Source organism: Elgaria multicarinata, chromosome 4, assembly GCF_023053635.1.
Source record: "Elgaria multicarinata webbii isolate HBS135686 ecotype San Diego chromosome 4, rElgMul1.1.pri, whole genome shotgun sequence".
Classification (NCBI taxonomy): domain Eukaryota; kingdom Metazoa; phylum Chordata; class Lepidosauria; order Squamata; family Anguidae; genus Elgaria; species Elgaria multicarinata.
The window spans coordinates 61,206,043-61,221,172 of NC_086174.1; the positions used below are offsets into that span (position 1 = coordinate 61,206,043).

At 37.7% G+C, this 15,130-nt stretch overlaps 2 protein-coding genes across 2 annotated transcripts in view; both read right to left on the minus strand.

Annotated features, from left to right (window-relative positions):
• ACTA1 (actin alpha 1, skeletal muscle) overlaps window positions 1-15,130 on the minus strand; it is a 131,511-nt gene that overhangs the window by 15,012 nt on the left and 101,369 nt on the right. The gene's annotated exons all lie outside the window — the stretch shown is intronic.
• NUP133 (nucleoporin 133) overlaps window positions 1-15,130 on the minus strand; it is a 41,657-nt gene that overhangs the window by 1,788 nt on the left and 24,739 nt on the right. The window contains exons 21-24 of the mRNA XM_063124392.1: window positions 14,864-14,999; window positions 13,491-13,609; window positions 4,599-4,679; window positions 2,668-2,732 (exon numbers count right to left, since the gene is read on the minus strand). Coding sequence (XP_062980462.1) covers window positions 2,668-2,732; window positions 4,599-4,679; window positions 13,491-13,609; window positions 14,864-14,999 — 401 coding nt within the window. The remainder of the gene's footprint in view (window positions 1-2,667; window positions 2,733-4,598; window positions 4,680-13,490; window positions 13,610-14,863; window positions 15,000-15,130) is intronic.

A 15,130-nucleotide genomic window follows, 5' to 3' on the forward strand; every position in this document is an offset into this window, starting at 1 on the left:
TTTCTATTCACTTCTCTTCCTGAAGGTGAAGTAGTGAACAAAATGAATGAGAGAAACAAATCCATTACCATGTTAGGAAGTCACTAAGTGTTCCCCACTAGCCTCAGGGTACTACCCAAGAATTCAGTTGCCATATATAGCTTTGGAGCATAAAAGACTATGCACATCCCTATAGGGCAGGTAGTTCAAAGTGTCCTATGCAGATATCTGAAGATGCCTCAACACTGAAGATGACATTTATGGATAATCTTTGCATAGCTTTTTAATTTATAATCTAAAGGTTCATTGATTGGGTAAACACTGAAATGCTAAACACCATATTCAAATGAAGACCAATTTCTAACAAGTGCTTGCCCTACCAATTTGGATATCAAACCATGACAAAATTGTATTTAAGATTTGTTCTTACAGAGTTAATACTATTTGTGAATCTCTGTTCAGTGAATCCTTAAACTGCTTCCAGCATAGCCTGGGGAACAGATTAACTCCAAAATCCTACAGACTTGTTCAGGAATAAGCCTCACTGCACTAGAGCACACCAGCTTTTGAGTAAACTACACAGACTGGGTTGCACAAATATTGATGTAGATTTTGGTCTCCATACTTAGTTTGGAATAAATGTACCTCCAAATTTTGAGGTAAATATCACCGTTTAGTCTTGCAAGGGCTTAGGAAGTGAACCAGTTAGCGAGCTGGAAACAATGTTGAATTCCATCATCTATTCTTCTGAACAATGCTTGAGAGACCGTTTTAAAAGCTAACTAGCTTTTGAGAACCAGAAGGTGAGGGGTATGTGTGTTCTAATTTGTCATAGGGATTATCTGAACAATCTACAAATAGAAAGGCAGACTCTAAACACCTCCCCACCCAAAAACACACTCTGAAGAGCCATCTTCAGCTGTCTGAACTTAGTCTGTGGAAGAGGCTTCAGTTCAAAAGCTGTCTTAACTGCAAGCAGTTCCATAAATGACACATGGAGAATATGCCTTGAAGAAAATTTTAAGTAATTAACTAGCGAGCTTTCTTCCTAAGTGTGAAATAACCCGTTTTCAATTGTCCAGAGGACAAAAAAAGTTGGCACGATATAATGGTTAAGAGCTACTAGTCGAGAAGTCCCCAGTTAAAATTTCATTCAACCACAACTTATTGGATAATCTTTGGTAAGTCACTGAATCTTGAGTTCCCAGTCTATATAAGGAAAATAATATTAACTTGCCTGATGGCATTATTGGAAGGGTTACTTGGATTATATTAAGCACCATGAGCACTAAGGTGGAATCTAATGTGGTCCTTCTACTGGCCAAACTGAACAACAGAACCAGGTCAGGGGGGCAGGGAGAGATTTCCAATCCCCGCTGTAGCCCCAGAAGTGCTCTCAAACTCTGCTCCATGGGTGCATGGGGTCAGACAGCAGGAAGAAATTGCTTCACATGAGTGGACTTCCACCCTAAAACTTATTATAGTATTTCATCATTCCGCAAGTTCTGCATCTTTACTAAAACACAATTCTGTCTGAAGAATTTTATCTTTCTGAACTTTGCCATGTCTGTTCAACTTGTTAGTATAACTTGAAGAACACCCACTCCCACACATCCTGTTTTCTAAGATAATCTATTGAGACCCTTCTCTAGATATCTCTTCCATCAGAGGTATGAAGATCACCTACAAGGAAGAGGACTGTCTTAGCAGTGGTACCCTGGTTATAAAATGCTCCCCCATCCTACTCCACCCAAAGAGGTTTGCCTGGCACAAACACTGTTACTATTTAGAAAGCAGGCAAAACCATTTTAACAGATTTTACTAATATGAGAAAACTTACAAATGACTAAAATTTACTGTGCTGTTTTCTAGTTTTTACATATATATGCTTTTACACCATTGTTAAATCTGATCCAACTTAAAAACATTTAAAGTAAAACAAATGTTCAATTTGCTATTAGAAACCAGAGAAAGTACATGTTTAACAAAATATTAACTGTATTAAAAAGTCTTCATGGCTGCAGCAGAGGGGTCCTTCTCTGGGGTCTTTCTCTGTGAGCCCTTGCCAAAGGAAGTGAGGCAGGTGGCTACCAGGAGGAGGGCCTTTTCTGCTGTGGCACCCCGGCTGTGGAATGAGCTCCCTAAGGAGGTTCGTTTGGCACCTACATTATATTCTTTTAGACGCCAGGTTATTCTCCCAGTATTTTAACAGTCTATAAATTAATTTGAACTTGCTGTTTTAAATTTGTATTTAAAATTTGTATTTTTGCATTGCTGCTGTTTATATCTTGGTTGTGCTTTTATACTGTATTTTATACTGTTGTTTTATACTTGAATTGTCTTAATTTTGTAAACCGCCCAGAGAGCTTTGGTTATTGGGCGGTATAGAAATGCAATAAATAAATAAGCAGAGGGAGAGATAGGGAACAGTGCCACTACTAGACTGAGTCAGCCGAGACATCAGCTCCATTTGGCTCCTCCTCTCCCATGTTTCCATTGAAGCAGACTGTTATGAAAATGTTGTAACTTTAAGAACCACTGTCCAAGTTGTTTTTGTTTTTGTTTTTGTAAACCTGTGGGCAGGGTCTATCTTGTTATCAAACTTCTGTAAAGTGCTTTGGGAGCCTTTTCAGCTAAAGAGGAGTGTAAAAAAGTTTTAAATAAATAAATACAATTGTGTTTACTTACCCATCTCTCAGAAGTGCTTTGCAGAGTATTTTAACTTTAAGATAATTTATGTCCACTTGCTCATCCTTTATTTAAAGGGGGAGAAAAAAAGAATGTTAAAATTACATTTGAGATTTCAAAGAGGAGAAAAGAATCCACATTCAAATGTGATAGTTCACTTAAGCTGAAAACATGTTGAAAAGTAAGAAATTGGAATACCTTTCAAGGGCATTGGTCAGAAAGGATTATTTTGAAGGAGATTTGAAAAGGGGATATTGCTTAATTTGGGGAGGAGGAAGGAACCATCGAAAAGCAGAATGGCAGAACTTCAAATATGGGGGTAACCAAAGGAAAAGAGAACTAATACCAGATGAGCTTGAAAAGTTTGTGGAGTGGCTTATGAGAGTCTAGTTAGAAAATAGTGGAGTACCGGAGGAAACATTCAATTTTAAAATATGCCTTTTATTCCACTGTAGTCAAGCAATGTTACACAAGAGTCTCTCAAAAGCAAAGAAAATGTTTTCCATATTCATCATCAGAAGAAAAAAACATATTAGGAAAAGAGCAGGGATCAAAAGGACAAAGAAGAAGACATCTGCTTTCTCAACAAACTCCAGGAAGTTATCAGTTCTGCAATGTGATTGGCAGTGTGAACCCACATATCTATCTATCCATCTATAATTTTCAGAGATCTAAGCTCCTTAAAGAGAATCACTACTGTTTTGTGCTTTGGGAAGTGTAGTCCTGGGGACAGATAGATTGAGTTGGTGTGGTGACACAGAATAAACTGTTCAGGGAGCTAAACAGGTTGCAGTTCAGTTTTTGTGAGAGAAAGAAGTGAATTTGGCTGGGATTAAAGCTCCAAGAAAGCCATTTCTCACCAGTTGGGGGAAAGGTTTTCTCCAGCGGGTTCTTTTAAAAGTTAACCCACAACAGAAAATCTTTCCCCTGACTGGGTGAGGAGGACAGTGGCCAGGGCAGGAGTGGGCACCCCAGTGGGGGTGGGTCCAACAGTCCTGGGGCAGGCTTGGATCTGGCTCCCCCACCCCTGTTCCTGATTTTCACAAGGAGCGACTTCCATTAAATTTTCTAAGTGCTCCTTGTGAAAATCATGGGTAAAGGGGCCAAATCCAAGCCTTCCCCAAGGACTGTGTTGCTATAACAGTGTTGTCTGGTGGGGGTGGGGGTTTGATATGGCCTTTTTTTAAAAAACAACAACAACCCACAGCTCCCCTTATGCGCAAAAGAGGGCTGCAGATATTTTAAAAAGTTGAAAATCAGAGGGAGATGTGGGGCAAGGGACAGGGATACCCTAGGGGATCATGGATCACGCTGTATTAGAAAGTGGATTTTTAGGAGCGGCATGCTTTGCCTTTCACCCCACTCCTAAACAAACGTACTATTTCCCCCATGTGTGCAAATGGGAAGCCCTATTTGTGGACATCAGAAAAATTATGGGGAAGTGTGGGCAAGGTTCCCAGTCCTGTTTCTGTGTAAAACAGGACCAAGGAACATAAAAAAATGGGATCTGACTCTAGTCGTGATTGGAGCTGGGATGGAGGCATAAGCAGTGGCTTGGGCGCAATTAGTAATTGTAGCCCCACTGGGCAATAGCAGCAGGGGTTCTAGCTGCTCCAGCCATGTGGCTCGCTGCTTCCTGCCCTTTACCCATGCTGAAGCGTCAGATGACATGATAAGCCACGGTGCCTCAAATAAACCTCACTGCAGCCCATGGCTTATCAGAGTGGCTTACATAAACAACCATGGTTGGGGAAAACTGCACACAAATGACATGATAAACCACCGTGATTAATTCAGAAAAAAACCTTAATGCGTTGCAAGAACCCAGTCAGTATATATGACCTTTCATTTAGGGGTGGGGGGACTTCAGGTAGACTGAAAATCATTCTTCCTGGATCAGAGATCACTGAAACTCTCATTCATTTTCATACCTCATCAATATATTCCAGCAGATCAAGTGCCTTCTTGAAGTCATATTCATTAGCCCTCCTGTTCTCATAGCATATGTATAACTATCATATGAAAGAGTGAAACAAAATTAATTTTGGATTTCAAAACAGCTCCAGTGATCTTGTTACGAACCCATTCAGAGAAGACCACTCTATATTCTAACTCGTGACCTTTTCACTAAAATATGCCTTCATTCAGCTGTAGGTATTTTTATAGTAAGGAGAAGTAGTCAAGCTTTTAGAAATGCATTCCACCCATATTACAGTGGAAGGACTGCACTGCATGTAAGGTTGCGATATGATAGGCTTCACATTTACATACCATTTTAGGCTGTAGCATTCCTAGTCTATTGTGCTAGGAATATAATTCAATAATAGAGTACTTATATGTGGAGCTAAATTCACATTGATTAACAAACAAATATTTGCAATATCCTGAAAAAAGGTAAGACCTGGAAAACCCCAAGGGTTTTCACACCTTAGTATTGTTTATTTTAATATGAAATTGAATCCAAGCCAATGTGTTTGAAACCTAACCTAAGACAAATGAACAGAAGGGAGTTCACAGAAGGAACCTTTCTCATCACTTCCTCTCCTCTACATCCAACTACGGCCCCTACAAACCTTCTCCAAAGCATTTGGGGACACCCTTGAATAATGTAGGATAAGGAATTGTTACTAATTTGGGGCGATTCCAGCCTTCTCTCACTCCATCATGGTTCTGGAAGTGCCCTGTGAAGGTCCAGAGAAGCTTTTCAGAGTGCAGTTGGATGCAGGGCAAAGGAGAGGATGGAAACTTTCCTTCTATGACCTTTCTTCCATTCGCTTATCCAAGCCATGATGCCTTCAATCTCAAGGTTAACACTTGTATTATCGCCACATCACTATTCACAACTGCTGATTGAAAACAAAGTCAATATCCTAAGGACAGTTGAACTCAGAGGAAAGATGGGTTGGACCCCACAAGCTTAGAAAATATTTAAGAGATATTTTTACCCTATTTAGCATGGAACATACTTGGTGGCTCAGAACATGCAAATAATAAAGGCTGAAGGCTGAATATGTAAAATATTATCTAAATTATCACCTTGCTCAGCTAAGACACTCTAGTACAGAGCTTTCCAAACTGTGTGTCGCGACACGTTAGTGTGTCAGCTGCAGTGTGTAGGTGTGTCACGCGAACGTAACGAGAAACCTCTGTGTCTATGTGAAATAAGCAATACCAACTTGCATGCATTTTTACGCCGCAAAGGTGCCGATTAGTATGGTGCACTAGTATATTCCCCTTCCATCATATCTGTGTATGCACACCACGGTGGAGGGATCATACAGGTACTGCGCATGCGCAGTATGCATAATCGGGTCGAAACAGCTGATTCCGCATCACTTCTGGTGACGCGGCTGCACCTGAAGTGACGCATTCGAGAAATTCCATGGGTCCAGTTTTTTGATAGAACACCATCTCAACCGCCGCTCGATCGCAGCTCGACAAAATTGGTTCAATGTGAAAAGTCTTGGAAATGTATGTTATTATCTTGCAAATCATATATTTTTTAAAATATAAATGAAAGGTTTTCATGAGATATGTTGTATCCCCATACATTTCGTTATTACAATTTATGTATGTGTCCGTATTTCTTATAAGGGGTTAGTTTAACCTCCGGTTTGCTAGTAAAACTGAATTACTGTGTCGCGAAATGATGCATGTCTAAAAAGTGTGTTGCCAACATGAAGTTTGGAAAGCTCTGCTCTAGTAGCTAATCTGAGTGCAGCTATTAAAGAAACTCCTCCCTTTCTGCTTACAGACATTACCTATCATACGTTTGCTACATTTGAGCGCACCCAGGTTCATTTTTGCTTTACAGGATGGACTCCATGAAATAGGCGGACAGAGGTAAAAAAAATGTTTTGCCACAGATGGTTTCCTACATTTTAAAAGACCCAAGTAACTAAAGAGCATATTTGCCAAAAAAAACCCCCTCTTTTGAAGCTAGGGTCAATGGCATAGCAATTTCTTGTGTAGGTGGGTTTATCCAATACTCCTAGCTTCTTATACAGCCACTAAGCAACCACAGATAAACGCTGGAGTAAACTACCAATTATCTGTGCATCATCACAAATCTGTTGGATAAGGTATCTGTATATGAAGTCAGAAGACAGTAGAGTGTATTTTGAAGAGCATAGCCAATTTATCTGACACAGAAAATTCCTGCTGTTTGGGCCCCGGCCTAATTTAATTTATTAATTACATTTATATTCCACCTTTGCTCCAAGGTGTTCAAGACAGCATAGATGGCTCTCTTCTTCCCTTATTTTATCTTCACAACAACTCTGTGAGTTAGTTTAGGCCAGTTTTGCCCAACCTGGGGGACACCAGATGTTTTGAACCACAACTTCCAGCATTCCTGACCATTAACTAATGGGATTTGAGGTCCCAAATCTCTGATGGGTACACATTTGGGAAGGCTGTTTTAGGCTGAGGATTATGCCTATTGCTCTCAAACCGCACTGCAGAATCCCAAGCGTGCTGAATTTCTCTTGATTGCGGTCATGAGGTCATCAAGATTTATAGTTTAGAAAAATGTTTAACACACATAAAAAGGCCTCTCCCCGGAAGACAGACTTGGGGCATCCTGCCTTTCATCACCATCATCATAATTATTATTATTATTAGTAGTAGTATAATTGGGTTGCATCCAATGCAGGCCTGGCACTAGCAGAAAGCACTTCTGATGGATGTAAAAATTTTAGCATCCTGATTTATTAAAGAAATAGGTCTATAAGAATCGGGATTAGTCAAATCTTTATCTGGTTTTGGGATCAGAATTATCACTGAATGTTCCCATGATTCAGGTATCTTCTCTCCTGATAATATCCTATTATAAAGTTCCATTAATTTTGGAACTAAACAGTCTTTGAAGACCTTATAATATTCTGGACCCAAACCATCTTCTCCCGGTGATTTACCAACTTTTAACTTATCAATAACCTCTTCAACTTCTCTTTGAGTTATTACTGACTCCATTAACTCCTTATATTCTAATTTTATTCCCTTCTTTATAAACCTTCCAATATACTCCTCCACCTTTTCTTGTTGAATTTCTTTACCCTTATACAATTCCTGATAAAATTCCTGAAAATTTTTTATTTTAGCTTTCATTGCATGACAATAATTCCCTCGGCTATCTTTCAACGTTTCTATCCCATTCCTCCCTTTTTCTTTTTGTGTGAGCTTGGCAAGCAACCTCGAGTTCTTATCACTGTTTTCAAAATATTCCCTTTTCATATACATTAAATTCTTTTGAATCTCTTCTATATTTAAATTTTCTAATTGTTTCTTCTTAGCTTGTATTTCCACTAATTTATATTTATCTTTAACTCGCCAATATCTTTCCTCCAAGTTTTTAATTTCTATCTCTAACTTTTCCTGTTCTGCACGTTGTTGTCTTTTTAAACTACATGTTTCTCTAATACAGATTCCTCTTGCTACAGCCTTCATGGTGTCCCAAATGACTGACCCAGCTGTTCCTCCTTTTTCATTAATTTCCCATGACTCCGACAGTTCCTTCCGAATTTTATCTACTATTTTATTATATTTCAATATCTTTGTATTCAGCTTCCATCTATATGCCTCTTTATAATCTTTCTTAACTGTAAATTCTAGACTTAACAAGGCATGATCAGTTACTTTTATTACCCCCATTTCCATTTTACAAATCCTCGTTGCAAAATCTTTTGAAACAAATATATAATCTATCCTGGAGTATGTATGATGAACTGGGGAAAAGTATGAAAATCCAGGCCTATTCCCGTTAAGTAAACGCCACGAATCTAAATAATCATTTTCTTTTACTAATTTATTCAATATAGTCATATTGTTCCTCTTTTCAGCATTAGTGGGATTTGACCTGTCCCGTTTATTATCCATAACCATATTAAAATCCCCAGCTAATATAGCATACCCCTCCTTAAATTCTTCTATTTCTTTAAACAACTTTATAAAAAACTCTCTATGCCTCTCATTTGGGGCATAAACATTAATCAAAGTATAGACCTTTCCCTCAATTTTACCTTTTAACATAAGATATCTGCCCTTATCATCCTTTTTTACTTCTTCTAATATAAACCCACTTTTTTTTGAAATCAAAGTGGCCACTCCATTTTTTTTCGATGTCCCTAATGACTTTTCATAATAGGCTAACCACTTTAATTTTATCATATTCGAATTCTCGGAGCCTTGGTGTGTCTCTTGGACCATTATAATATCTGATCCCTCTTTATTAAGCATTTGTTCTATTCTCTTCCTTTTCACGACTGCCCCCAAACCTTTAACATTGAGTGTTGATACCTTTATCTTTTTATCCATAATCACCCTTTTGAAATCTCTTCCGATCCCTTGTGCTCAGCAATTCAAACTTGCTTACATAAAAAAACAAACTCCATACATAAAACCCCCACCCTCCTACCCCAATCCCTCCTCTCCTACCTTCCCCCCCTCCCCACCCCCCCACTCTAATCCCCCCCCATATCCCCGTGAGTCTAGTACTCCAGCCATCTACTTTAAAGGGGGGGGGGAGGCAGTGCTGCGCCTGGCCGGCAGGTTTCTATATTAGCATTTCTATTTGCAATTATCTCCAAACATAATTAACAATTCTCTTACTCTCCAGATGTCCCAGCCTCATTCCCTCCCCCACCCACTCCAGCCCCATTTGCTTCCCCATTTGCTTTTACATCTATTATGGCCAAACGGCTAAATAAATTTTTGGCAGAATATATAGGAGCAGATCAATGTGGGTTTGTGGTAGGAAGGCATATGCATAATTTAGTGGGTAGAGTTTTAAATGTAATAAATGTAATAAAAAAAGCAAATATTAAGGCAGGTATTATGGCATTAGATATTTTTAAAGCTTTTGATTGTGTGAGCTGGCAGGCACTAAAGAGTATTATAGATAAATTGGGATTTGGAAATAAATTTAAAAATGTAATAGAACAGCTATATTCCCAAAATACGGCGGTAGTGGTGGTAAATGACGGACTTACTGAAAAGATACGACTAGCCAGAGGAACAAGACAAGGATGTCCGCTCTCGCCGGTCCTGTTTGTAATGGTTATGGAAGTTTTGGCGAAGGCACTAAGGGAGGATGAAGAGTTAGAAGGAATTGGAGAGGTAAGGGAAATAAAGTTAAACATGTTTGCGGATGACACTTTATTGACCATTAAGAATCCATTAAGAAAATTAGAAAGAATTAAATATCAGTTGAGGGAATTTGAGGAAATTACAGGGTTAAAAATAAATTGGTCTAAATCAGAGATGATGTTGTTTAACTATACCAAGAAGGAAGAAAAGGATTGGGAATTTAAGGGAATGGAATTGAAAGTTAAGAATGAGATTAAATATTTGGGAATTAAAATTACAAAAAATTTAGAGAATCTTGAAAAGGAAAATTTAACGAGGTTAAAGAAAGAGGTATTAGAGAAATTGGAGAAATATAAAAGATTAAATTTATCTTGGTTCGGAAGAATAGCCTTAATAAAAATGAAGATATTAGCTAAAATTAATTTTGTATTTAGAATGTTACCTATAAAAATATCAGAAACCGAGATAAAAAGTTGGCAAAATATTATTAATAAATATTGTAATGGAGAAAAGAGAGCAAGAGTGAATAAAAATAATTGGTACCTAAGCCAAAAAAAGGGGGGAATGGGTCTCCCAAACATAAAATTATACTACGTAGCAAATAGATTAAGACATGTTGTAGAAGCAATTATGGGAGTAGGAGATTTATATTGGATGGAAGAAAAAACCATAAATAAGGTAGAGATGAATTTGGAGAATGTTTTTTTTAAAGACGGAGGAAGAAAGTGGGTTGGAAGTATAGATAATCCACTCCTGAGGACTCAATGGGAAATTTGGAGTAAATTTAAAGGGAAGCTGCTTCCGAGCAACTCTCCCTTAGCACCGATAATAATGTTAAAGAATTTCCCAGAGGATCTAAAGGGTAGATTATGTAAAATATTAAAAGAGAAAAATAAAATAAGATTAAAGGATTGGGTAAGAGATATTAAAACAAGAGAGGATATGGAAAATTTGTTAAAGGAGAAGAAGCTATCTTGGCTAGAATATGGTCAATTAGAGCAATGGAATAAAAAGTGGATTAAAGATAATAGAATGTGCAGAAAGATGACGAGGTTTGAAGAATTAGTAGTAAGTAAGGAGGAAGGGAAAGGAGGTAGTATAGTTTCAAAAGGATTAATGAGTGAAATATATAAAATATTGTTAGAGAAGGAGTTTAGAGAGAATACAGAGAAAATGGTTTGGGAATCAGATTTGAAGATACAAATAGGGCGACAGAGCTGGGAGGGACTATGGAAACAAAGAGTGTTGAGAAGTTTATCAGTAAGAATAAAGGAGAATTATTTTAAAATTCTATGGAGGTGGTACCTAACCCCGGTTAGATTGAATAAGATAAGTGATCAACATTCAGCAAATTGTTGGAGAGGTTGTGGGGAAAAGGGAACGTATTTACATATGTGGTGGCAATGCAAATATGTACAAAGATTATGGAAGATGGTGTTCTCAGAAATTGAAGAAATAGTGGGAATGAAAATAGAACAAACACCAAAAATAGCATTGCTGTCACTATTTGAAGATATAAAGTGTGGAAAAGGAACTATAGAGCTGATATCGAATTTGTTGGTTGCAGCACGGTAGCTAGGAACTGGAAGATCCAAGGGGAATACTCTATTGAGGAATGGTATAAAGAAGTCTGGGACATAGCCATTAATGATAAACTGACATGTAATATTAAGTGGAGAAAAGGCGTAACTAAAATAAATGAGTTCGAAGGAATTTGGAAACAGTTCCTAGTGTTTGTGTTTACTAAGGGAAGTGGGAAACCACCAGCAGAAGAAACGATTAGATTTTGGACTCAAGAATGATCCCGAGGTGGGGGGTGCACTTTTATGTTAAGAACGAAGATGTTGTAGTATGATAAGGTATATGTAATAGTTTTTGATATTTGTACTCAACAATCATTCAATATGTATGCAGCAGATATTTGATGTTTTTTTTTTCTTATTGTGTTTTGTTTCAGTTATATTTTGGTAATGTTTATCTATGTTTATATAGTGTTGAAAATGAATAAAAATTTAATAAAAAAAAAAAGAAAGCACTTCTGAATTTTTGCCAGTTTTTGCACCACCTACAGGGACCCTCTGGAACAGTATGGGATATGGCACACACAGCTGTAGTAGGTAAGGGGAATTGATTAAAACTAGATGTTCCATCCAAAGAAATGATATTTTTTTTATATTAGTGACTGCTCATTAGATCATAACCCCAACTTGGGAAACATTACCTAACATAACAAATTGGCGTGTAGCACAACATTATAAAATGTTATATTAGCTGGAAAGCTGACAGAGCAAATCCGAGAACAGAGGACACAATCGGCTTCTAATGCATTTTGGCAACATGGTTCAGAGAATGAAAGACAACCTCCAATAATGCATGGAAACCTCTGGAAAGACACCTTCAAAAGGACTAAAGAATGACCAACAGCAATATTGAAGAGACATTTATAATTGGTCTAATGAACTCGGCCTATTTATTTATGACTTCTTATTGTGACTTATGTTTTTAATGATTTGTTTTAAAAAATACATAAAATATTTTTAAAAATTTAGATGTACCACCTTGTGAGAGCATAAGCATTTCCCAGTAACGTGAAGCCACCACTGTATACAACTCAATGTTATAGTGCTACCATTAAGCATGACCCTTTACAAAGTACAAGGGGACAGGTCCTGCCATGAGTTCATCCCGAATACTATCTACACAGTAGGCCATGCACTGGGCTTGATTTTTGCTGTGCTTTAGCACAGGTGCTTTAATTCTGGAGATAGTTGAAATGAGACTGTTAAAATTGCAGGATCATTACCTTAGACCTCTGCCATCCTATCATCTGATCAAGATGGTGGATCGACTCATGAAACTGTGAATTTCAGAGCTCTTGTGAAGGGGCAAAATACTATCAGTGGTCTCAACCATACTTCAAATGTCCAAACTTGCTCATGGAGTGACAAGTTGGCTATCAGCATGTGTTTCTTCTGTTACTCCTCCTCTCTGTTTTAGGAGAACATGAAGATTTGCTGTGTAATGCTGCAGAAGTGGTAGTAGTGAAGAAAGCTCTGTATGCTAGCCCTGGAGATGGCAAATTGCTTGCCACCCAGAAAGTGATTCATTCTCCCATTTTGCTTGGCAAGTGGTACATGCTGCAGTGAGGGAACACCCATGCTTACTCAAGCTCAACTTTGGGCTATCTGTCTGAATACAGAGAAACGCTGGGTTTTTATTTAGATCTGTTATGATTATGTTGCTCAACAGAGCAGAACGTGTGACAGGGGCTGCATAAGTTCATAGCTAAGTTTGGCTGGTAAAAGTCTGAGATTTTCATATCCAGGGGAAAGTTCATTACCGAAGGCCTAAATTCATTATTACAAGGCAGGTATACAGCATAACAGGAGGCAGAAAAGGAAATAACATGAAATGTTATTGAGAGAGCTTCAATATGGCCAGTTTCCAAATGGACATACAGTCTTCAATGTATTTTTGTCTGCCAACATAACACAACACTGCCTTTTAGGCACACCACCAAATTAAAAGAGCCACAGGCTGTCAGCCTCAACATCAGTTCATTTTAAGTACAGTGGAGACTTCAGTCCTCTGCCCTTCAGGAAAGTATGTAATTCTTCAGAGAACTAAATTACCGTGTTTACACACTTCTGATTTTTAATTTTAATTTTATTCTATTTGGATAGGGTGATCGATAAATTCAAATTAATAATATGGTCAAGACAATTAGTGGTACATACCTCAATCAGCTGGGGGGCACTTAATACAGGCATTTCATTGAGATTTAATTTTTTCTCAGCCAACAACTGTTCAGGTAGTGTTTCTTGATGCAGCAGAAAGCGCTCTTGTTCAGTAATTTCTTGTACACATTCAAAGAAAAAAGGACATCATATGTTTCTATAGTTACTAAATATGAAGACAGTAACCTGTTATCCAAATTATTTAACTTCCTATGAATAATTCATTGCACTTTAGGAGGCTTTCAGTGAGCCTGCAATTTGGCTTTACTATATCTCCACGAATCAGAAAGATTATTTGGAACAAAGCAACGCTTAAGCTACCTCTCCAAGGTCATCTTACACAAATAAGTGTATTTTTAATGTTAATTTGAACTAAGAATGGCCTACACACCCATTAGGTGTTATTACAAAACATACAGAAACCTGCTAATTTCAAGACTAACCCTGCACTGGGACAAACCCATTTCTTCACATACTAAGGTTAGCCTGCTTTATTTTCTAGAAAAGTTACTTTTAAAATCATATATCCATGCTCAAAGTGGATTATTTAACCAGTAGCTGATTCAAATTTATTTTTACCTTTATGTTTTTAAATGCTTTTATAATCTTTAATATTAAGGTAATGGGTGGCATCCAAAGATTGTGGAGCAGAAGGCAGCTTGCACAACTATTCCCTCTTCTCCTTCCTGCTGCAATGTTGAGTACCCTCACCCCCAAAATGAGATAGAGGGAAATAAACCCCTCTGTTCAGGAGGGTCCCTGGAAAGTTTTGGTAGGAGGAAGAGAAAAATCAGCTGCACAAGCTACTTCCGCTGCGATTATTTTTTTAAAAAAATAAAGACTAAGGAGATGCCGGTACAGTAGGATTAATTGCTGTCTACTTATGAAATCTTGGCTAAGTATAAGACTGCAGAACAGTGGCCAGCAACCAGGGTTCTTTTAGTGCCAAGTTGAGAACTGAGTAAAAGGTGGCAGGCCAGTGACTCAACCCCTACTACTTTGAGCGGCCAATCAGTAAATTTAGTAGCCAGATACACCACTTCCTATTCACCTCTCTTTCCTCTAGACAAGAAACTGGATCACTAGTTGACAACCTTCATCAGTATGTTTGAAAACTTAAGCACTCCAACCACAACAGTCATTTTCTTAAAAAATTATCAGATATATATTTTTTATAAAGCAGGAGAAGCTCAGTAGGGAATTGACAGTTTGCTTTGGAAAGCAAAACCCTGGCACTGATATCCACATTCCCCACTGTCATTCAACCACCATGCTGCTGGCAACACAAGAAATCTAACAAATAAAGGGTTATAAACACATATACAAAACAACACTTTAAACTTTAACTTAAAAAAGAAAAGTAAAAGGAGTACCTTCAATTTTCTCATTTACTATCACATCTGATATATCAGAAGCCAGTACAGACAGTTTACTCAAACCAAGAAGAGTTTTCTTCTTCGCAAAGTACCGTGTTTCTGTATTTGCTAAATTCTGCAGTGTTCGGTGAGCCTAGCATTAACAATAAGCAATATTAAAGTTAGAGAAAACCAAAAGGAGAGATACTAAACAAGGAAATTATTCTTAAAATCTAATTTATGACAAATATACATAAAATTAATGTTTCATAAGCACCATGTTCA